This window comes from Peromyscus maniculatus, chromosome 10 (genome assembly GCF_049852395.1).
Source record: "Peromyscus maniculatus bairdii isolate BWxNUB_F1_BW_parent chromosome 10, HU_Pman_BW_mat_3.1, whole genome shotgun sequence".
NCBI classification, from domain to species: Eukaryota; Metazoa; Chordata; class Mammalia; order Rodentia; family Cricetidae; genus Peromyscus; species Peromyscus maniculatus.
The window spans coordinates 70,339,019-70,363,970 of NC_134861.1; the positions used below are offsets into that span (position 1 = coordinate 70,339,019).

The 24,952-nt window shown below is 45.0% G+C and overlaps 1 protein-coding gene, 1 long non-coding RNA gene and 1 pseudogene across 4 annotated transcripts in view; 2 read left to right on the plus strand and 1 right to left on the minus strand.

The window, feature by feature from the left end:
* The window catches only part of Chic2 (cysteine rich hydrophobic domain 2), a 49,170-nt gene extending 43,928 nt beyond the window's left edge, over positions 1–5,242 (minus strand). The window contains exon 1 of one of the 2 annotated variants that reach the window (XM_006979718.4): positions 4,947–5,217. In XM_006979718.4, the coding sequence (XP_006979780.1) occupies positions 4,947–5,065 (119 nt within the window). In that variant the 5' untranslated portion in view covers positions 5,066–5,217. Of the gene's footprint in view, positions 1–4,946 lie in introns of both variants that reach the window. The other variant, XM_076546451.1, reaches the window with a different exon arrangement.
* A 476-nt stretch (positions 5,243–5,718) lies between these two features.
* LOC143267628 (histone-binding protein RBBP7-like) lies at positions 5,719–11,103 on the plus strand (annotated as a pseudogene). Its single transcript, XR_013042961.1, has 2 exons — positions 5,719–9,905; positions 9,994–11,103. The product of XR_013042961.1 is annotated as a histone-binding protein RBBP7-like (transcript).
* A 5,513-nt stretch (positions 11,104–16,616) lies between these two features.
* Positions 16,617–20,379, plus strand: LOC121820920 (uncharacterized). The gene is made up of 3 exons (XR_013042962.1): positions 16,617–16,844; positions 17,178–17,243; positions 20,062–20,379. It is a non-coding gene; the product is annotated as an uncharacterized LOC121820920 (long non-coding RNA).
* The last annotated feature ends 4,573 nt before the right edge of the window (positions 20,380–24,952 follow it).

The following is a 24,952-nucleotide window of genomic DNA, read 5'->3' on the forward strand; positions in this document are numbered from 1 at the left end:
CAGAGTGAGTTCCAGGACAGTCCCACAGAAAAACCCTGTCTCGACAAACAAACCAAAAGAAGAGTTATCTTCCTTGTAACAAATCAAAGTCGGGCTGCAAAGACGGCTCAGCAGGCGAGCATGCCTGCTGCCAAGCTTGACGAGGACCCACACGGAGGGCACCCTCACTTCCACAAGAGCATATGTGCCCACACACATGCACACCAAGTCAATAACTGATGAAAAAAATCAAAGTCTCCAATAAATTAGCAATATATTTTATTCTGAGATAAAGAACTACAAAATTTAAAATTATAAACCAGCGTTATCCAGGAAACGACACCATTTGCATGTCCCTTTCAGTTTCTGGGCCCAGCCCCTAGACCCTGCCTGCCTGGCTCCTAAGCTGCCCTTCAACACGGTCAGAGTGGCCACCAACCTGACTGGCTGCAAGTTGGCTGCCCCTGGGCACATGGCTTTCCTGTGGTTCTGTCCCATCAAGCAACCTAATGAAGGTGCTTCAGCGTGTAAAAGAAATGGACTGGAGTAAACTGCCAACACTAATGTATTATGTGATACAGTGCTTCCCCGGGACTCACCCATCTGTTTAGCGGTGAATATGGGAACAGCTATCAGTCGTGTCAGGCCGCTTCCCACTACTAAAGAAATAAACAGGGCTGGAGAGATGGCTCAGAGGTTAAGAGCACCGACTGCTCTTCCAGAGGTCCTGAGTTCAATTCCCAGCACCCACATGGTGGCTCACAACCATCTGTAATGAGATCTGGTACCCTCTTCTGTGTTCTAAATAAATAAATAAATAAATCTTTTTTTAAAAAAAGAAATAAACATACTTACATCCTTCAAATAAAAAAGGAACAGTAACAGGTCTGACCCACACTATCTAGTACGCTTGTCATTTTTCTCTTTATTTTCATTACATGATAAGAAGTCAAAGAAAAAAAGAAAATATACTTTTGTAATTCAAGTCTTTCAAATTATATGAATGTAAATACTATGAAACCATGGGAATTTTCATTTTCTTCTCCCATATATGATTTTCCTTCAAAATAGGAGTCTACACATTATTTTTCTTAAATGCTACATGCAAATCTAACAATGAAAAAAATTCTACTAATCTAAAATATCAAGAAAAAACATATCACAAAAAAATAAAGATTCCTAAGAGTAACAGTGAGCTTATTAACTTTAAAAAAAAAATTAGAAATAGGGGCTGGAGAGAGAGCTCAGCGGTGGATTAAGACCATTGGCTGCTTTTCCAGAAAACCTGAATTCAATTCCCAGCATCCACATGGCAGCTTACAACTGTCTGTAACTCCAGTTCTAGGGGATTTGACACCCTTACACAGACATACATGCAGGTAAATCAATGCATATAAAATAAAAATAAGTAATTTTAAAAACTGGAAATACTCAGCTGCAAAGGGGAGCATCCACATAGATCTGAATCTTTTGAGTCTGGCCTGGATTAACAATGACACTGTAATCTGTTTAGAACACCATTTACTTTCCAAGTGACCAGGGAAGAGTGCTTTCACCAACTTCTCTGCTAAAATGGGGAGTAAGCTTCATGGTTTACTGTGATTTTTAATTGTTTAAAGATTTATTTTATTTTTGTGTATGAGTGTTTTGCCTGCATGTATGTCTGTGCCCCAAGGGCATGCCTAGTGCTCATGGGAGTCAGAAGCAGCTGTTGGATCCTCTGTTACTGGAATATGGATGGTTGTAAGCTACCAAGTGGGTGCTGAGAACTAAACCCAGCCCTCTGTAAGAGCAACAAATGCCATCTCTCCAGCCCATGTTTTACTATAATTATTAACAGCTTTCCTGTTTATACTTATAAAGGAAAGGAAAATGAAACACATTCAACAGTTATAATAGCACATGAACGAACACCCATTTCAAAAACCTTTGCAGGGGCTAACTTTGCTATACAATCTAGTATGCCTAATATTATGTACGATGGCCATATGTAAGTTTTATATTACTATACAAATCTAGATCACCACAAAACAGGCTTAGATTTTCAGTGCACCAAGATTCTTATATATACAAGCTGTTTCAGAATAAAAAAAGAATTAACTAAATGAATCACTGTTTGGTTTAAAAATGGCAATGCTAATTTCTCTTTCTTTAAATAATATATTTTTAATTCATGTGTATTGGTGTTTTGACTGCATGTATGTCTGTGTGAGGGTGTCAGGTCCCCTAGAACTGAAGTTACAGAAGTTGTAAGATGCCATGGGTGCTGGGAACTGAACACAGGTCCTCTAGAAGAACAGCCAGTGCTCTTAACCACTGAGCCATCTCTTCAGCTCCAACGCTGATTTTTTTTTTTTGGGGGGGGGGTTGTTTTTCAAGACAGGGTTTCTCTGTGTAGCTTTGCACCTTTCCTGGAACTAACTCTGTAGCCCATGCTGGCAAATGCAGGGATTGAAGGTGTGCGCACCACCGCCCAGCCCAATGCTGATTTCTTAATGCTGTATTTTACACATATCTTTCTCAAAGTAGAAAATTACCTAAGGAGGGTAATAATCAATAAAGGCTAATATTCCCTGAGCACAGCAGCACACTGGTGCATTCTTTACATTCATTAGCTCACTTAATCCTTAATCTAAAAAGGTCTGAACACAGCTATCATCATGTGAACTGAAGAGACAGAGATGGGTAATTTATATAAGTGGTGGAAGAAGGTTACAACCAAACTGTCAAAGACGTGTCTGAGGAAGATCACAAACATATTAAGGCTTACTGCTACTGTGAGCAAACACCACCATCACCGGTGTCCAGAGCAGAGGTCCTAGCTACAGATCAGCATCACCTATAAGACTCTCCCCCACCTGATCACGTACCAGAGCCTCATCATTTGTGGACTACTGGCCTGGAAAGGGGGTGGAGCAAATGTTGGGGCTCCCCAGATGATTTTAATGGGCAGATTAACTAACTAAACGAATCACTGTTAGACTTGCAATTGGCAGTACTGATAATGATAAAGAGGCTAGTGTGTATTTGAGCACAATGCCAGGTGATTTTAACAGATAAGATGAAAAGCAATAATTACTTCCCATTCTGTTAACTACTCCGAATAGTCAACTACAACCAAAAGTTACTGACCATCTGAGCACTTTGCCTATTCTATTTCCCAACTAAGTGTTTAGCTTTTCTTCTTGAAAAGAGACATTACAACTACATGTGAATCTTTTTGTTGTGCTGTTCTGAACCCAGGGCAAGCACTCTACAACTGAGCCTCGTCCCCAGCCCTGGCTGAACCTTTGTAAATAAAATTCAGCCAGCTTTGATTTGACGTGAGGATTTTAAGGACCATCACAGACAACATGAAAAAGTTTGGAAATCCTTTTGAGCCAGGGTCTCTCTATGTAGCCCTGACTGGCCTGTAACTCACAGATCCACCTGCCTCTGCCTCCTGAGTGCTGGGATGAGACAAACGCCACCACGTCCATTTTTTGTTAGTAATTGCTTCTTAAAGCACCCATAGTCCTTAAGTTTAAAACAAGAAGAAAAAAGTCCTAAGAGTCAAACTAAAAATTAAATAGCAGGTTATGACACTAAAAACACTGTGATAGACATTTAAGTTGTATTATTCATAATCGGCTATATTCCTTAATTAAGCGTGTAATGACAGTTAAAACAGCTGTTATTATGGTGCAAGTCCCCTCTCCTTATCCAGGTAATGGGACAATGATTATGCAGTGTTTTTGCCCTGTTAAGTCACCTAAATACACACTTAACAGGTGCTAAGAAACCAAAGCATTACATAAGCATCCCCAAACAACAACATGGCTAGTCTGTGTGACTGCTCTCAGCAACCCTGAGAAATGGAAGGACTCTGCTGACAATCCAATGAAGAGTCTCGCTGTTTCACTCACTGACTTATTCACAGCACAGCCCACTCACCCTACATCAAAACACAACGAGAAGTGCTCCAGACATCTTCAGCCTCGCTGCCTTTTTATATCAGTGATGAAGCGATATGTAAGGACAGGAAGTTTGAGCTATGACTTTTAGCCCGAGATACCAGCTGCAAAAGAGTATCCAATAGCCCAAGCTGTACAAACTCCGGGCTTTATCAGGGAAATGTTACAAAACTTAGAAAACTTCCTCCTTCCGGACAGCTCACTATTTGCTTCAAGTCTACACATTCCTTTATTAGTCATGACCTTTCAGGGTGCTTTCATCCCTTATTATCTGAATAATATTGGGCTTTTGATGTTGCTAATAAGCCTGACAGGAACCCCTTATCAAACAAGAAGACAACCGAGAGTCCTGCCCCAAAGCAGAACGACTACAGGAAACTCAGTACCTGTAGCTCGCTGCAAACATGTATCTTTCTGCCTACTTTGATGTCCACCTGTATATTTCCATTACATATAATGGCAGAGACTTGAATTAGTTTTGCAAAAATTTACTCTTAGGGAACTGGGAAGCCCTGTGGGTATGTGTGACAGACACGACACGGTAAACCTCACTTACCAATTGCCACTGGGGTCTTACACCCCAGATCTGACCTCTGAGCCATATGTCAATAGACTGTATGGCACAGTCCCGAAGAATAGCGGGGAGGGGGTGGTTTACCAAGGTGGATCCCATAAAACATATAGGCACTTCCATCCCTAGGCCGAAGGGACGGCCCATAAAGCAGTCCATCTTCCCTGTTGGGATCCCACACATCCCCCCCGGGCCGTGGGGCCTGCTCCAGGACTATGGGAGGGAGGGGAGGCAAGGCAGTGCCTGTCCCCATTTGGGAGTCCTAAACAAATGGAAACAGAGCAAGTTCTCACTTCCTGGTCGCCGGCGTTTCCAGAAGGCCCCCCCGTCCCGCGCCCGTCACCGGGGGACGGGGGTTCAAGGAAAAAGAGGACTCCGAGAGGGTCCTGGGGCCCACCCAGCCCGCGCCTCCCGTCCTCGTCCCAGCCCTCGCAGGGCCTTACACGGTGACGTGACCGGAGCCGCGGACCACCACCGGGTCGGGCGAGTACTTCAGCAGCTGCTCCTCCAGGGCCCGCTCCTCGTCCTCCTCCTCCTCGTAGATCTCATCGAAATCCGCCATCCCGCGCCAGGCGAGCCCCCCGGCCCGGGGCCCTGGCGGCTCTGGGGCGGCCGCGGGGAACGGCTGGCTGGCGAGGCTGCGGGCGCGGAGGCCGCGGAGCTGGCGCTCGGCAGGGTCGGCTCTGGCTACTGAGGAGACCCGGTCCCGGCCGCCGCCGCCGCCGCCACCGCCGCCATTACCGTGGGCAGGAACAACAACACAATGTCAACATCCGCCGGGGCCGCCGCCGCCCCCGCCAGCGCCGCCGCCGCCGCCGCCGCCGCAACTCCGGCAACCACAGCAACAGCCAGAGCCACCCGCAAGCAGGAGCAGCCGGCTACCGCATCGCGAGACTTCCCGGGAGCGCGGGCGCGCGGGCGGGAGGAGGGCAGGCGGGCGGACGGGCGCGCGGGCGCGAGCGAGGGTGGGCGCGAGAGCGGGCGCGAGGGTGGGCGCGCGCACGCGGGAGGCCTCGCTCGCTCGCTCGCGCGCGCGCGCTCCCGGGACGCCGGCCTCTCTGCCTCCGCTTCCAGCCGCCGGCGCGGCCCCGCCCCCCAGGCTCCAGGGTCACCGACCCGGAAGGCGGCGTCGGCGAGGACCCGGGCGATGACCCGCCCCACCCGACCCCACCCTCCAACCCCCGACTCGACACCGAAAGCCAAGCTGAAGTCATCTGTAGCCCAAACAACGACGGGCGGGCGGGCGGGCGGGCGGACGAAGCCCCTGGCTGGAAGAGAGGATCTCTGGCGTGGGGACCCGGCTGAATCATCTGATCTCAGTTGTGTTTTGTTTGTTTTGTTTTTTTAATTGTCAGTGTCTTTTTAGTACACGATGCCAACCAAAGTTGGTTGACTTCCCCAACTTGACAGGCACAGTGCGTTCTTGTCCGCAGTTCTACCTGATTTCCACCACCCCCCCCAAAAAAAAAAAAAATCTCCAAAAGTCAAAGATCTTGACCTTTTTGCCTTTCAAGTACAGTCCCGGGTTTGTTTGTTTGGTGGTGATTGTTGTTTTAAACAAGAAATCTCGCCATCATACTATCAAACAAAGTTGACATATTCTCCGGGTTCCAATTAAGAAAATGCAGTTCTATGCTTCAACTGCCTAACGAAAGATAATCTGTTCTTTTCCATTAAAACCTTACCAGTTTCCTCCACGGGAGAGGAAGAAGGGGGTGGAGGGTGGGACAAGAGGAGATGGGGGAAAAAAAGGGAAGGAGGAGCAGTTGGCTTAATGGATGGGTCACCTTGGACTTGGTTTCATAATCGAGAGTCTGCCAGGCATACAAACAGCCCAGGGACAGGACTCCTAAGGACAAAATGGACAATGGAGTAAGGAGAGTTTATCGTTGTACTGGGGAGGAAAGCATATAGCTGTGCTGGACCCAGGGTCCTGCAGATGGTTCTCCACATAGTGCTCACATCCTTGAAGTTCATTTATGGGCCTTTGTCCAAGCAGAAAATGCACAAAGGTTAACGTGGGTGGTGAGAAACGCTGAGCAACTAAATACTGGAAAGAGTTGAAGAAAATGGGCAGTGAGCTAGGGAGGGAAAAATAGTCTGCGTGTCAGACCTACCTTCCCAGATTTATTCATTCAATAAGCACTGAGCCAACCATGTGACAAGTTGTGTGTTGTGTGTTAGAGTCCCTGGCAGTCACATCTGTCATTAAGCAATTGTGATTCTGCCAGGTGTTCAGAGGGTGTGCCGAGGTCTCCAATGGAGCCGATACATAGGAGGCAGCTCAGTTTGGTAGTTCTGAAGCCTGGCCTTGAATCTCAGTCTACCACTTGCTATGGGACCCTGGAGAAGCCATTTAACTTCTTGGTCTTTCCTATGTAACAGGAAGACAAAGGCCGGCCATGGTGGCACACATCTATAAAACCTTAGCAGTTGAGAGCTGGAAGCAGGAAGATCAGAAACTGAAAGTCACTCTACAAAGCCAGTGTGAGGCCAGTTTGGGCTGCAAAAGACCCTTGTCTCCAAAATAAAATAAAGATAACAGTATCTACCCCTCTGGGCTACTTGACAGACTGTCTTGACACATGCGGAATGCTTAGGAAGAGAGCCTGGCACACAGTGATTATAGTCACAGGCACCATTCCTGATTCTCCCCCAGCGTCTCTGCTGTGAAGGTCACCACAATCCTTCCTGAGTTGTGTCGTGTGTTGGTGTCTGTGAGGTATCGCTAGTTTCAGAGACCCTCTGTGACCTTTCTCTTGGTTCCATGTGCACTCAATGGTCTCACTCAGGACTTCAACTCCCACACATGAGCTGCAGGAAGCTCCTGAACTTCCTCCTTGGCATTAACCAAGAGACCAGCGGCTGCACTCAAAGGAGTGGATGCCAAAAGGAGGGAAAACCGGAGTAAGGAGGAGAAAAATGGGCCTGTTCTGGTCAGGGCCCACACCCTTCATGCTGTGTGTGTGACTCAGAATCCACCTTTCAGTAGAGACAGCAGCTGACCACACAGCTGAGAGAGAGCTTCCCAAGGACTGACTGACCGATGGAGGAAACCGTAACAGACCCCTTCCTTCTGCAGCCCCCTCCACAGATCCGGCCTTAGGGGAAAGATCATGTTTTCTGAATTGAGATGTCTCATGACCGGTATGATGACCAATGAGGCATCGGCGGACTTGCAAGGACCTCACTCTCAACACGGGCGCTGTGTGGGGAAAGCATTCTTGTTGGACTCCACAGAGAGATCATTCTAACTCCCACCGCCCAGGTGTCAAGAGGAGCTGCTTTTTCTCTTTTGGACTCTTCTTCCTGTTCTGGAGAAGCTACCAGTGTCAGAAAAAAGGGCGTGAGACCTGGGAATGAGGCCAAGAGGATGAAGAAAGATGAGTCAAGTGTTTCTCTGTAATAGTTGACATCATAATTCCAGGCTCCACCCCCAGCCTGCCAGGATTGTTTCTTGCCAAACTACTTCCTCCACCTTTCCTGAGGATGAACCAACTTTTATGGTATTTTCCCCCTCTACCTTAGGAGTTCTCCTGTGTTCACAGTACCCACCCTTGCATACATTTCTGTCCTTTCAAAGTTCCTCTCCACACTCCTCATGTCTGCATTTACCTTCAGACCAAATGGCCCAAAACAAACAGGACACCTTCTCAGTGACCCCAGGAGGCACGGTTTTAGTTGCTGTTTGGTAGGTGTGGGAGTGAGACAGCATCTCACTTCATAGCCCAGGCTGGCCTGGAACGTGTCCTCAGACTTGTGGCAATCCTTCTGTCTCATCCTCCCAGATCATGAGGAGTTTATTATTCTGAGATTTAAAGACCTCCAACTAGTCCAGTAGTGGTGGTGTGGGGTAGTGGCGCGCGCCTTTAGTCCCAGCGCTCAGGAGGCAGAGGCAGGAGGATCTCTGAGTTCTAGGCCAGCCTGGTCTACAGAGTGATTTCCAAGACAGATAAGGCTACATAGAGAAACCCAGTAGTCAGGCTTTCTTGGGACCACCAGCTCCCCAATAATGACATGGAGACTTATTTAATTATGAAAGCTTAGCCTTTAGCTTAGGCTTGTTCCCAGCTAGCTCTTATAACTTAACATGTTTCTATTAATCTATGTTCTGCCATGTGGCTTTTACTTTTCCCAAAATGTGTACATCCAACTTAGTGTCTCACTAGCATCTCCGTGCTTAGATTCATCCTGAGTTCCTCTCTCTTCATGGAAGTCCCGCCTATTTGCTCCTGCCTAACTATTGGCCATTCAGCTCTTTATTAAACCAATCACAGTGACACATCTTCACACAGTGTAAATAAATATTGTGCAACAAAACCTTGCCTTGAAACCCCACCCCCAATCCCCTCGAAAAAAGACTTCCAACTTTTGCTGGGACAGGGCTGAGTGGTCTTGGGCACATTTATGATATACATATATTATTTGTGTGTGTGTGCATTGGTGTTTTGCTTTCATGTATGTCTGTGTGAGGGTGTTGGATCCTCTGGAACAGAAGTTACAGACATCTGTGAGCTGCCATGTGGGTGCTGGGAATTGAACAAAGGTCCTCTGGAAGAGCAGCCAGTGCTCTTAACCTCTGAGCCATCTCTCCAGCCCCCACATTTATCTTTCTAAGCTTCTTCACCCTAACTGGAACCTTTGTCATGGAGTTATAAAGGACCAAATGAGGAAATAAATGTGCTGTGGACTGCACTGTATCCTTCCTTAAAATTCATATGCTAAAACTTTAATCCTCAGTGTGATAGTCTCAGGATATGGGGCTTTTGAGAGCTACATGGGTTTAAAATGATCCTAACAGCTGGGTTTCCAGAACAGGATGTCTACCTTGATAGACAGCAGAAACCCCACCCTCTTCCTCTCTGCCATGTGAGCAGCTGGCTACCTGAAAGTCAGGAGAATGCTCTCCACACACTGGAGCTTTGGTCTTTTATCTCTTACTCTCCAGACTAGAACTTTCTGATATTTAAGCCACTCATTCCAGGTGGGCAGCCTCCTCACCCCTCCCACAACACACAGTCCCAGGATTTCTCCCACACCCGTTCTGGGGCTCACCTGCCACCACAGCTGACTAGGAAGCATCCTTTGATGATCAATAAGGAATATAAAATATAGAAAAAGAATACCCATTTCTTTATGATTTGATGGTGACCCATGGCCTGGAGTAATACAGATTAACTGCCCAGTGGCTTCCAGATGTAACAGATGTGAAGGGAATGATTTCAGCATTCATGGACTTGTCCTGGGGACACACACACATCAAATGAATGAACCCACCTTGTGATAGCCAGTGGCAGGCCCCCTAATGCTGATGCTCAGTTTGATGCATCACACCACAATAGTAAGGAAGGAGGATTTGGATGTTCTAGCTCTGTCAGTGGGAAAACTGAAATTGAACCACCGTGAAGAAGTAAACAGGGCTCCTTATGCACGACCACCTCCCCCAATAGTGAGGAGGGAGAATTTGGAAGTATTGGCTCTGTCAGTGAGAAAACAAATTGGAATCAAAATCAACTATGAAGAAGTTAACAGGGCTTATTATATTCCCCAGAACCCTGGCATCATCACAACAGAATCTACATCCCACTGTGACATTCTTGATTTTGACTACACAAAGCGTCCTTCTAAAGCAGGCACCTCTGGAGAGTGCAACATCAGAAGGAGGGCAAATCTCCGCAGTCACTCCGTTCTTCAGATGATGTCAGCGTCTGCCTATGGGACAGCAGTACAACCCCAAGGGAAGGAAAAGTGGGGGATGCAAAGACCATCTCGACAGGACGCACAGCTGTAGACTTTCCTTGGCATCTGTGTTAGGCAGTTGTGGATGATCAGAAACTTAAGATTCGTGATAGCCATTCAAACAATGCTTCCAAACCAAGTCACTTAGAAACTGCTCACGCTACTGAAGTAGACTGCCTGTTTTTCAGTCCTTGTAGTGAGCTCATGCTTGCCATAGCCTCAGCTGACGAGACTGTTGCCTTGCAGGATCTGAGTAATCAGAAACTCAGGTTGCATTCCTTTGAATCACAGTCCAAGTTCAGTGGTCACCTCACAATGAGACTAACTCTTGGCTTCTGGTGAGACCGATTGTTAAATGCCTTGGGGTGCGTGGCATTTAAGTAAAGTTGAAGAAGAACAGCCCAGAAGATGCAGAAGATGGCCCACCAGAGTTGTTGGTTATTCATGGTGGTCACACTGCCAAGATTCTTGAATTCTCCTAGAAGCCTAGTGAACCTTGGTTGATTTGTTCTGTATCAGGAAATAATATTGTGCAAGTGAGGCAGATGGCAGAGAACAATTGTAATGATGAGTGCCTGAACATTTATAATGATGAATGCATGGACCCAGAGGATGAGGATCCTAGACATGTCTGCATATGTGATTTTTAGACTCTCCCTTTTCCTCTGAACCTTTTTTGTTTTGTTTTGTTTTTGTTGTTGTTGTTTTGGGTTTTTTGTTTGCTTCTTTTTGAGACAGGGTTTCTCTTTGTAGCTTTGCACCTTTCCTGGATCTCACTTTGTAGACCAGGCTGGCCTGGAACTCACAAAGATCCGCCTGCCTCTGCCTCCCGTGTGCCGAGATTAAAGGCGTGCGCCGCCACCCATGTCAGTTTTATTTTTCTTTAATTATATTTGAAGGGGTTAATGCAGCGGCACTCGTGGCTGGTGCTAGATGCTGCCATGGCAGAAGAATCATGAGCCATGGTTACCTTTTTAGAGCTTTATTAGGAGAAAGGAGAGAGAGAGAGAGAGAGAGAGAGAGAGAGAGAGAGAGAGAGAGAGAGAGAGAGAGAGAGAGAAAGGAGAGAGACTGGGCAGAGGACAGAGAGAATACGGAATGAGGGGGCCCGGTGGGAGGGCATGCCCGCTTTTTAAACTGGGATGCCATCGCAGGCTAATGACGTAATAAGGACATAGTCCTTACAATATTAATCCTTGATAAGAGTTTCTTTCTTTGGGAGGAGGGTAGTCTTTGATAACTTTGAGACTCTCTCCATTTTGGTTGACTTATCTCACCATTGGGCCTGTTATCTCCTTGACTAACTGTGTGCTCGCTTATAAGGAGGAAATCGCATATATATATATATATAGTCACCATCCCAAGGGCTACATGTTTGTGTCCCCACAAAACTTATAGATAAGTCCAGATGTGGTGGCTCCCACCTGTAATCCCAGAATTTGGGAAGCTGAGGCAGGAAGAGCAACAATTCCAAACCATCCTGGGCTATGAAGCGAGATTGTCTCAGAAACCAAGAGCATCAGTAGCAAGCCTGTATATAGAAACTCCAACCGGAAAGGTGATAGCATTAGTGGGTGAGGCTGTCAGGAGATGATCTGGTCGAGGGGACAGAGCCCTCTGAATGGAATTTGTGCCCTTGGATCACAGCCTCCAGAGAAATGATCTGTAGCTGAGAACTTGCCCCTGAGCCACAAGCATGAGGCAGAAAGAGAGACTGAGAAATGGTGTGGGCTTTTTTTTTTTAAAGGTTATTTAATACTTATTTATTTATTTATTTATTTTTGTTTTGTTTTATTCATTTTTTAATTTAATTTTATTTTATTTTACAATACCATTCAGTTCTACATATCAGCCACGGGTTCCCCTATTCTCCCCCCTCCCACTCCCTCCCCTTATCCCCAGTCTACCCCACATTCCCACCTCCCCCAGGGCAAATCCTCCCCCGAGGACTGCGATCAACCTGATAGACTCAATCCAGGCAGGTCCAGTCCTCTCCTCCCAGACTGAGCCAAGTGTCCCTGCATAAGCTCCAGGTTTCAAACAGCCAACTCATGCAATGAGCACAGGACTTGGTCCCACTGCCTGGTTGCCTCCCAAACTGATCAAGCCAATCAACTGTCTCACCTATTCAGAGGTGAGGGCCTGATCCAGCTAGGGGCCCCTCAGCCTTTGGTTCATAGTTCATGTGTTTCCATTCATTTGGCTATTTTTTTTTTTCAATAATTGAGTAAAACCGAAATGTATTATAAGCTACAGTCGTCCTAGGGACCTCCATGCTATATATATAGCCTCTATGGTTCTATGGGTTGTGGTCTGATTGTTCTTTATTTTATATCTAGAATGGTGTGGGCTTTTTAAACCTCAAAACTCACCTTTGGTAGAGGTGGTGGTGATGGAGGTGGTGTGGCAGTGGTGGTATGATGGTGGAGATGGTGTAGTGGAAGAGGTGGTGGAGCAGGAGGATGTGGTGGAGGAGGAGGAGGTGGTGGTTGTAGTGGTAGAGGTGGAGGTGGTAGAGGTGGTGGTGATGGTGTAGTGGTGGAGGTGGTGGTAGCAGGATTAGAACCAGGACTTGAATCTAAGCAGACTGTTCCTCACCATGTAGTCTAATCACCAGTAGAAGCCAGGCATGTTGGTAGATATATGTAATTCCAGCACTTGGAAATCGGGGGCAGGGCAGGAGGATTGCAGCAAGTTCTCAGCCAGCCAGGGATGCACAGCAAGACTCTGTCTCAAAATAGCAAACAAGTGAAACACCAGACAAATATTTGGGTTACCTACACCTCTGTCTTCCCAACACCCGAAGGATAATTAAACTAGATTAATAAAATATAAAGTAGGCAGCTTCGTGTATGGAACCACTTGCTTTCAGTTTTTTTCTGGGTCATCTCACACTATGTATGCATATTTAATTCAAGTCCTGTCTCCAAAATATTTTCATCATAAATAAAAAAAAATTGATTCTCTTACATTCCTTCAATGGTGTCTAATTAAAATTTATCTTATTTAAATCAAACACTATAAACAAAAAGTACAAATTGTATTCATTTTTCTTCTCTATCTTTTAACTTCACAGACTAATTTCTCAGATTATTTCTAGAACCCTAGGCTCATAAAACGGAGGAGCCAGAAGCCGTAAAATCCCCACTGTCCTTCCAAACCATATATTAGAGTTAGGTGTAGCTACACCAGAGGCGGAGGCAGGAGGGTCCCAAGTTTGAGGCGAGTCTGAGCTATAGAGCAAGAGTCCCCATTTCAAAACAGAAAACAAGAAGGGGGTGGGGTTGTAGCTCCAGCAGGAAGCTCCCTTGGCCTAGCATGCATGAAGAAGCTCCCTTGGCCTAGCATGCATGAAGCTCCCTTGGCCTAGCATGCATGAAGCTCCCCTGGTCTAGCATGCATGAAGCTCCCTTGGCCTAGCATGCATGAAGAAGCTCCCTTGGCCTAGCATGCATGGAGCCACCGGTCCACCCCCAGCACTGCATAAACACAGCAGGTAGTCCCAGTGCTCCAGAGGTGGGGGCAGGGGGCTCAATTCAAGGTCATCCAGAGCAAGTTCAAGGCCAGCCTGGGCTACAAGAAACTTGAAAAAAGAATGAGGAGGAAAAGAAGGAAATCAAGCATACGTCTATCAGTCTGTATGAGTCTTCCTTCTCTAACTAAACGCACTCTAATTAGGACGTTAAACATTCCTATCTAGTGGAGCATATGCAAAAATAGTCTCTGTTCTGCCACATGAAAAGCTAGATTCTTGAAGGTGGAGACTGCGTCTTCCTTTTTCTTTTGATTATTCTAAGCCCTTGAATAGTCCCTGGATCTAGGGTCACTCAATACTTGCACATCTATAACTTCTTACTACAATCTCTGAGATACAAAACCATTGTGCTTCTGTATGAGCCCAACAGTGTAAAGATATCCCCACCCAAAAATCTTCACTCTTCGACTATGCCCATGTATTTCAACTGTCTTTCCTCCAAGAGAGAAGACTGAGGTGTTTGCCTCTTTGAGAGGCTGCATCTGGCTGCCTCAGCATGTCTGGTCAATAGCCTTCCTCATGTCTGGACTCCCAAGCAGACACACCTTGATGTAAGGAGTTTGATGGGCAGCCTCCAAGATGGCCTCTTACGACATCCTCCCAAGCGATGGGATTGTGGGCCTGTGACAGCAGTCCCGACCCCTGAATGAGACTTAAAGAGCTGGGGGCGAGTGGCATTACTGGGAAAGGCACTTGCTGCCAAGCCTGATAACCATAGGCCCCCACCTGACGGAGAATCAACTCCCACAGCACAGCTCTCTCTCTCTCTCTCTCTCTCTCTCTCTCTCTCTCTCTCTCTCTCTCTCTCTCTTTCTCTCATACACTCTCATACACACACACACACACACACACACGGGGGAGGCGGGGCTGAAGTACAACTAAAATCCAAAATTGCTAGTGTTCCTACGGTTTAAAATGTCTACAAAAGGGGAGCTAGGAGAGAGATGGCTCAGCAGCTAAGAGCACTGGGTGCTCCTCCCGACGGACTAGGGTTCAATTCCCAGCACCCACATGGCAGCTCATGACTGTCTGTAACTTCAGGTCCAAGGGATTTGGCACCCTCTCATGAACATATATGCAGACCAAAGACCAATGCACACAAAATAAATGTTTTTTTTTTCCATGAAAGAGAGAAAAAACAAACAGGAAGGGAAAATATATGCATTTAATGAGAAGAGGAAGTTAACTATTTTTCCTCAGTATACCGAAAAATTGTTAAGTAGTTATAATGGAATCCATACGCCTCCTTAAACATGTCACAACATCAGGATGATATGTAAGACAATGGCACCAAGTGTGATGTGAATGTCTATAAACCCAGCACTCAGTACATGAAGAGAGGAGGAGCTAGCACTCAGGGTCATGCTTGGCCATCTGCCAAGGCCAAGCCTGGACGACAGGAGCTTTTGTTTCAATAACTGTTTTTCAAAAACAGTTGTGAGAGCCAGGTGTGACGGAACAAGCCTTTAATTCCAGCGCTTGGGAGACAGAGGCAGGTGGATCTCTGAGTTCAAGGCCAGTCTTTATAAATCAAGTTCCAAGACAGCAAGGGCTACACAGAGACCCTGCCTTAAAAACAATAAAATAAAATTTAAAAAATTAAAAACATATGAATAAAAAAGCACCTGGAAAACAGTTGTCTCAACCTTTTGTCCTTATCTGTTCTTAGATCTGATTGTATAGAACTCATGAAGTTGTTGTAAGGACTAAATGAGATAATTCATACAAGGAATGATAAACACTGAATACATGTTAGTCACCATGGATGGTGTTTTTAATCTAGGTGAGTAGGATACTGGAGAGAGAGGGGAAGACATAAGTGTTTCCATGGTGACCATCCAACTCTGAGTCCCTTCCCTTCAATCCTCTCATCTAAGCAGTGAAGACAATGTTACTTAGCTGCCTCTTTCCCAGAAACAACTCACCACGATGGGTCCTTTTCCAAGCCCCATGATGGGTCCTGTTCCAAGCCCCATGATGGGTCCTGTTCCAAGCCCCATGATGGGTCCTGTTCCAAGCCCCAGGATGGGTCCTGTTCCAAGCCCCAGGATGGGTCCTGTTCCAAGCACCTTACTTTGTAGAAATGCAAGGTGTTGGGGCTGGAGAGATGGCTCCGCGGTTAAGAGCACTGGCTGCTCTTCCAAAGGACCTCGGCTCAATTTCCAGCACCCACAAAGCGGCTCACACAACTGTCTGTAACTCCAATTCCAGGGGATCTGGCATCCTCACACAGGCAAAACCCCAATGTACATAAAATCAATCTTTAAAAAAATAATAACAAAAGCAAGATGTCCGGCTGCAGTTATGGCTCAGCAGTTGAAACCACTTGCTGCTTTTTGCCAGGTTCAGTTCCCATCCCCCACACGATGGCTGTACCGGTCATGTGACTCAAGTTTCAAGGGTCTGATGCTTTCTTCAGACTTCTGTGGGTACCAGAAAGGCACACGGTGCATGGACATACATCGAAGGAAACTTTCATATGCCTAAAATAAATACGTCTGGGAAGAGAATTTAATTTTTAAAAAAGGAACAAAATAAGTTTCTGCAACAGTGTCTCCCTTCCAGTCTTCCCTCTTCCTGCTCTGAGCAGAGCCATGCTGTGGGGCTGTGGGAGCAGGATGAGCAGACACCAGTTCAGACCTACACCGTCGTCTGGCAGTCTAAGAATTCATGGCCGAGGAGGAAAGCATGGTGAACCTGGCTTTATCATTGTCCAACAATCTAATAAGCAGCTCGCATTGTCTCTAACAGCTTCATTCAGATAACAATGTCCTGGCCACCTGAGAAATCTCTAGAATGTTATTTAGCTGTGGGTTACCATGGTGATTAGCTTGTGAAAGAGTTCTCAGAGATGCATTCTCTCAATGTACTCATAATTCTGATGAGGATGCTGCTTGTCCTGCCTATGATGCTAACGTGGCCCAAAGATCTACTGGTGGTTCGTCCCATTGGAAACCCCCTTGACACTCCACGGCCAACAAGTGCTTCAAGGGCACGTCATGTGAGTGGGTTAGTACCACAGAGCAGCTGATCCTTTGTGATGAGAGTGTGATGCCAGCTAAATCAGGTACCACTGGGGCCCAACTACACCTTGTGACATCAGAATGTGTCTCTATCCTGTCCTGTCTGGATTAAGATGCTTTAGGAATAACATTATTTGGTAAACGAATCCTAAATCAAACATTTTTGGAAGATAATCTTGGATTAACTCAGAGTGATGCCAATCTGTGTTTTTCCACATTGATTCATTTAGAGTAGTTTTTTTTTTCTTTTTAATTCTCATATTACTGAATTGACAGACCTATTTCATCCTGGGTCCTATCACAAACAAGCGAGTTGTCTTTGTGATAAACACCAATGCCAAAGAGCAGACATTTTTAATTTCTATTCTTATCGCAAGGTGATCCAAACTACATTTTGATGGCTGGGCTGAGCAGGACAGCTGAGTCGGATTTCATTCACTGAGGTTAGTTTGCACCATGAGGGATAATTCTATAATTATTTCAAATCCCTCATTTGTCTTGGAATTATAATGAAAATAATATAGAAAGAATCTAATTAAATCTTGTTAACATAGTTTAAAATATTTATATTGAGATTTATATTTTACTCTCTAGCAAATCTTTTTTTTTTTCCCTTTTTTTAATAGAGACTCACGTAGCCCCCACTGGCTTTAAATTGCTTAGTAGCTAAGGATGTCCTTGAACTTCTGCTTCTGCCTCCACAGTGCTAGGATTACAGGCATATGTCTCCACACTCATTTACCCACCCAACAGTAGGAGACCTTTTGTGACTTATTAATTACTGCTTTTATATTTTTCCTATGTGACATCACAAGTCTCATGCTCTACCGACTGAGCTAGCTGGGTGACACCCTTGTGACATTAAATTATACAACCGTGGAAATTTGACTGTGTTTTTTCTTTTCCAGGAAGGTTTTTAAAACTTCCCTTTCTAGAAAACTGGCTTTTATTTGTCCTTTTTCAGTTTTCTCCCATCTTTTCCTATATTTTATTTCCTCTGATCTAGTTCTTCCCTTTGAGTATTATCGTGAAACCTTTTTTCTTTGTCTTCTTTTACTAATAATGCCAAAGGTGTTGTAATTGCTCACTGAAAATGGTCTTAAAACTTTAAACTACATGTCATTTCTGAGGATTAATATTTAAGAAGATTTCTTTTGCACAACAATAGATATTAAAATATTTCTTTAAAAACAAGATAAAAATAATCCTGGTGATTTGAGCACTTTTTATCTTTCCTAGGATATTAGTTGACAGTTATCAACTGTCAAAATTAATGTACGTGAGCTGACAGATGTGCTAATTAGCTTTACTGTGGTCATCATTTCATGCACACATATGCCAAATCTGTATACTGTGGTTTAAGTGTCTCCCAAAAAGGCATGTATCAGAATCCTAACACTTCTCTGGTGGTGTTATGCTGGTGGAACCTTTAAGACAGTGGTTCTCAACTTGTGGGTCATGACCCCTACAGGATTCACAAACCAGATGTTTACATTATGGCTCATAACAGTAGCAAGATTACAGTATGAAGTAGCAACAAAATAATTTTATGGTTACAGGTCACCACAACATGAGGAACTGAATTAAAGGGTCACAGCATTAGGAAGGTTGTGAACCACTGCTTTAAGAGGTAGAAGGTCATTGATGTTGCCACACTTGGAAGATAATGAGCATAATTAATGTAATTTTCCTGGGAGCCTGGAGGTCACCACACACACCAGGCCTTCCTACACATAGCTGTTTGGCTTCTTGCTTCTCAGCATGCTCTAAGTCAGTGTGTTGGTATCAGTGCCCTTTCCTAAGGACCTCTGGAGATGTCGGTCAAAATAAGCCTCTTTTTGATGTTGTGTTTTGAGACAGGGTCTCCCTATGTAGCCCTGGCTGGCCTAGAACTATGTAGATCAGGCTGGCCTCAAACTCACAGAGATTCCCCCTAAAGGCACATGCCACCACACCCAGCTCGAAATAAGCCTCTTCACTTGATCTGTAGTCAAATATTCCACCCCCGAAAAACCTCTCCTCTTTATGACATAGTCAGCTACAGGTATTGTTTGGTTTCGTATTACATTTGCATTCTTTAGGGTGGGACACGTGGAAGCCAGAGGACAACTTTCAGAAGTCTGGTCTCTCCTTCCACCATGTGAGTCCTGGAGATTGAACTCAGATTGTCAGGCGTGGCCGCAATCACCTTTACCCTCTCAGCCAACGGGGCTGACCCAGCTTTGGGTATTTTGATTTGGCAACATAAAATGAACTAATACTCAGAAATGAACATATATCATTTTTTGTCACTTATCACTTAATAAAGCTAGGAAAAAAGCCATATAAGCCTGAATCTGGTTTCTGCCTCTTAAACAAATGATTGTTTCCAACTTTAGTTTTCTCATCCACAAAATAGAGGTGGGACCTCCCTCACTTCTGTTTTTGTTTTTTGAGACAGGGTTTTACTGTGTAGCCTTGGCTGTAGCTCTGTAGAACAGCCCTGGCCTCGAACTCATGGAGACCTGCCTGCATTTGCCTCCAGAGTGCTGGGATAAAAAGTGTGTGCCACCACTGCCCGGCTAGCTTCCTCACGTTTGATGGTGGCAATGTTATAACATAACAAAATGCTTAGTGAGGTGTCTGCCACAGTGGACACTCGATGAACTACAGTGCTTATTGCTGTTACTCTCATCTTAGAAACTCAGTTTGGCATAGTCAAATGACTTACCCCACTCCTCCATCTCTTTAAGTGAAGCTGAGGACTAGTCTGAAAGGTTAAAGACATATCCCAGGTATCCACAGGAGAGGAAACATCACCTCTGGATGCACTATGGAGAAAGAAAACTTACAGTAGCTGATATAGCCCCAGGAGAGTGTAGACTGATGGGAAGATTTAGCAGTAGGAAGAAAAAAAATGTAGAGGAGCTACAGTTTGGGGTAATACTTCAAAGGTCAAAATTGAGAGTGAGGAGGAGGTAGAGGCATGTTAAGTGGAGCAGGTGTCAATGAGATCATGGATGGGTAGGCAGCTGTGTGTGTAGCCAACACAACTACCCAGCTGAAGTAAGGGGTTGGTGTATGCTTGATTTTATCTGAAGGCCAAGATGTGATGGAAGGATGATCCAGAATGTAATGATCTGAAGGCAGTTACCCAGATGGCCCATGAAAAAATAAATAAATAAATAAATCATCAACTACAGTTGAGAATAAATAGTGACACTGTATTTAATCATCTGCCACATTTCTCTCTCTTTTTCTCATCCACATGGGATCTCACAGATGACTGATTTTTCTCCTGGAAGTGGGACAGAACAGACCAATCAGCAAGCACTTCAACTTCCTCAGGAAACAGGAGCAAGCATCCTATGACCTTGAATAGCCACCTAAGACTCTGACTCAGCCCTGGAATCTGAGTGATGTCATGATAAGTAGCCAGGGGACAGCCCTAAACACCTGGGTGCTCCACTCCATGGAGTCCTGGCTTGCTCAGTTGTCAATTGGGGCTTTGGATATAAAGTTGACTCCATCTGCAAATGTGTAAGGAATGCGTGGAAAGGAATCTTTGGAAAGAGAAGGAGGCAGAGACTGAACACTGTACTAGAATTTCCTTTCTTTGTGCTCTTTCTGTAGGATGGGGTGAGGAAGAGGGCGCAGCCAACTTCCCAAGGCACCTGGAGGCTCTTAGGAACTAATCTGCTCACACCGCTGCTTTCAAACTCTAATCCCACATTCACACTAAACTGTCTTGTAACTTGGTGGGTAGCTCAGTATATTCCAGGCCCCCTATCAAGTGGTAAATACTGGATTACCCTTAGACAGAGTAACCAAAAGAACACACAGTTCCTCGAATCAAGAAACTGAGACTGGAATGGACTCAATTTCCTTTCTTTTATAACTAAACATTTTAGTTAGCATACAAAACAATGGGTTTTGTTATGATATTTTCATATGAAAATAATTTATGATTCATATTCATCCCCCAACCCAGTTCTTAATACATATGTAACATACTATTTGCCAACTACTGAATAGGTCCTGAGCCACATAACTTTAAGGCCTTTCCTAATCATCAATCTGACCCTGAGTAAATTTACCTCACCATTTCAAATATTACATACAATTTAAACATTGTAGGTTGCTGTCATATCTAATGCCAAACCCAATTTCTCTTAAAGTCAAATCTCTATCTCCACTGCCAACATATAAATTAAGCGCTCTACCACTGAGCTAAATCCCCAAGCCATCCTTAGCCCTTCTTTTTAAAAAATTATTATTTTTGTGATTGTGTATCTATGTATGCTTCTGTGTGCGTTTATACACATGAGTGCAGGTGTCCACAGAGGCCGAAGGCCTTGGATTCCCCAGGAGCTGGAGTTACAAATGGTTATGAGCCTCCTGACATGGCTACTAGACGTAGAGCTTGTGTCTTTTGCAAAAGCAGTGTGATTCTTAACCACTGAGCCATCTCTCCAGCCCTATCCTTGACAGTTCTTAAAATTCCAAATACTTAAAACCAAATATCTGGGGGCCAGCAAGATGGCTCAGGAGGTAGAGGCACTTATCACCAGGCCTGACAAACTGAGTCCAATCCCTGGGACCCATATGGAAGGAGAGAACTAAGTATTTGGGGGTTGTCCTTTGACCTCCACACCCTGCTGTGACACATCTGTGCTCTCCTACACCACGCATTAAGTAAAATCAATCAATCAATCAAACAAAAACCAAATACTGAGCCTTCTTCCCCTCCTACCAGCTCTACCCACAATCTCATCTGAAACGATGAAAACTTGCTCACCTTCCGTCCACAACGAGGGTGTTCAACACCAACATGGTTCTTGGAGCTAGGAACTCCAAACTCCACTGCTCACATCCCTTTCTGTACTTCTGCTCCATCCAGTTAGTGGCCAGTGCCGGCTCGCTGGTGCACACACCAGACTCTTGAATGGATCCCCACTGCTGATGGATGGCCATCTTACCTTCTCAAGTCTGGACCTCTGTTTCCATCCTTTACAATGACATACAGTGACAAAGGTGTATGGGTATGCCTCAACTTCAGTGATCTGATTTACCCTTTTAAATTATTATTTATTTATTATGGGGGGGTGCACATGTGGCAGACAGAGTGCATGTAGAAGTCAGAAAAGAACTTGTGGAGTCATTACTCTCTTTGTGCTCTTTTAAAGCATGGATTCTGACAATTAAAATGATGTCACCAGGCTTGCCCCTTTAAATGAACTTTTAAAGACTGTCTCACCGTAGCCCCAGTTGGCTTCAGATACAGTATGTAACTGAAGATGACCTTGAACTCCTGATCCTCCTGCCTCCACCTCCTAAGGGCTAGTATTACAGGCATGCACCACATCCAGCTCGATTTCAAATACTATCCACTTAACATAAAAAGTCTTCCCGTGACACTCAAAGGCTTTGTTTCTGGCCACCAAACAGCTCTTCCATCTTCCCTCTCCTGCATGCAAATGTTCTAGCATGATACACAGTCATCTGGATCTGTGCTCACTCTAGACCTTTGGCCTAGAATCTTCTCCTGCTGTTTCACTGTTTTTTTTTTTTTTTAATCTGAACATTTCCTATGACTAGTTTAATCTGAGCATTTCCTGTGAATGATGCCAGCAGGAAGAGAAACTGCTCTCTCCTCCATGGTTCCATAAATTGATGTCTGCCATTAGCATTCCCAGGCAGAACCCATTGATAACTAAGGTTAAGTTGTAATCATCTGGCAAAGCCTGGTGATTCCAGATACTTGGGAAGCTGCGGTTGGAAGATCTCAAGTTCAAGACCCGCCTGGGTGTGGTGGTTTGAATGTAATTGACCCCTATAAGCTCATAGGGAGTGGCACTATTAGGAGCTGTGACTTGGCTGTAGTAGGTGTGGCCTTGTTGGAGGAAATGTATCACTGTAGGGGTGGGCTTTAAGGTTTCCTACTCTCAAGATATGGCCCAGTGTCGGAGTTTATTTCTTGTTGCTTTCTGATCAAGACGTAACCAGCACCATGTCGGCCTGCACGCCACCACGCTCCCCACCATGATGATAGCAGACTGAACTGATGAATGAAGCTGTAAGCGAGCCACCCCAATTAAATGTTTCCCTTATAAGAGTTGCCATGGTCATGGTGTCTCTACACACCAATAGAAACCCTAACTAAGACACCTGGCTGGCTACAGAGGAAGTTCACGGCCAGCCTGCAACTCAGTGAGACCCTGTCTCGAAATAAACAAAGCAAAAGAGGTACTGGGGATGTCGTTCAGTGGTAAAGTGCTTGCCTTGCACACAGCAAGTCTAAGTTAGATCCCTTTTAAAAAAGTGTTAGTCATCTTTGCAGCCCCAGGGCCTACCGTGTGTAGGAGCTGGGTAAAACAGTGCTGACTAAAGCTGAACTGGATTTCAGTAACAACTGCCTCCCATTCTCAGTTCCTCAAACAATCTGAGTCAGGCCTTACATCTCAAAGTGGGCATTCTTCTGAGATACTTTGTCTTTTGTTGACAACTAAACACACTTAAAGCATTGTTTGGACCAAAGTTATTCTCCAGCCAATATAAAGGGCACGGTGACAGTGTCAGCCACATTGTGTGGAACATCATTAACTTATCTGATCTCAGACAAACAGATAGAAAAGAGAACGTCCCGGTGGAAAGCCCTCTCCAGAACAGCGGCCATTCACTGCACTTCCTAGGCCATTGCTCTTTTCCTGAAACAAGTCTATTGTTCATTCATTATTGTTGTCGCTGAAGTATTAGAAGACACGAAACAGAAAAGCAGTGTATAAGTGAGATTAGCAGTATACTCTTTGTGGCAATAATCAATTACCAAACGTTGAATAAAATTTCAAGAAACAATTATCTTAAAATGTCCAAATGCTATATATACTTCCTGTTTCACATAAAAACAGTAATTTGGGATAGGGATGTTGTTCAGTGATAGAGAGCCCAGAGTGAAAGGAGCCAAGCAAGTATTACCAAAAAGGCAGAGAAACAATTTGTCATTTAAATGATAACAACAAAAAAAAACTTTTTTATTTTGCTGCATATGAATATCCTTGAGCAAAAAAAAAAATTAGCACCTTGAAAACTTGTTCAGAAGCCTATGCAGATGGATTAGGGAAAGGTGCTTGCCACCTAAGCCTACTGATCCAAGTGAAGAGCCTCAGAGCACCTGTAAAGGGGGACAGTGTGAACTCACCTCCACACATGTACTGTGGCATGCACACAAGTGTGTGTGCACATGTACCCCCGACACACACATGTACATACAATAATAATAAATCTTTAAAATTGTATTCATTCAGGCTGAGCAGGGGTGGCACACACCTTTAACCCCAGCACTCAGGAGACAGAAGCAGACAGATCTCTATGAGTTTGAGGCCAGCCTGGTCTATAGATCGAGTTCCAGAACAGCCAGAGCTACACAGAGAAATCCTGTCTCAAGAAAACATAAAAACAAAAACAACTGTCTTCAGAATTATTTTAAATTTACATTTGACTTCTGACTTACTTAAACTTTGTTATTTTTAACTCTGTGTGGGTGTATACAAGCAGGTGTCTTGGAGGCCATAGGTATTAGAGCCCCTGCAGTTGGAGTTAGAGGTGGTTGTGAGCCCCCATTGTGGAAGATGGGAACTGAACTTGGGTCCTCTGCAAAATCGGTATAAGCTCTTAAGGGCCCTCTCTCCACCCCGACTTACTTTTAAAAACTCCCTTAGCAGTTTACTCTATAAAATTCTTCCCTGTCAACAGCCATTGACTGATGTCTATTGAGACACCAGTGCTCTCTGGAGGGGATGCCAAGGATCCCTAAGCATCTGTAGGAGACAATGCTGCTGTGTGTGCTGGAGAATCAGGGCCATTGTCTTGCTCAATCAGTTGGCAGTCACTGAGCTCATCAGCTAAGTCCAATGGACTGGCAGAGAACTCAAACATGAGGAAGGAATGGTAATGTAGTGAGCCAGGCCAGTGACTGGTTTGCCCAGAGCAGCCAGAGTCAGGGCAGCATCCAGTCAAGTTACAACACTCGGGGCAGACTCCAAGACAGCTCTGGAAAACAAAATGATGGCTCTTGTTTACAATCTAGTGCAAATTATAGAAACAAGAAGAAGTGGCTACCACACTGTTGTGCACCACACTGTTGTGCTTACTAGGCATCTACCATCAAGCTGTA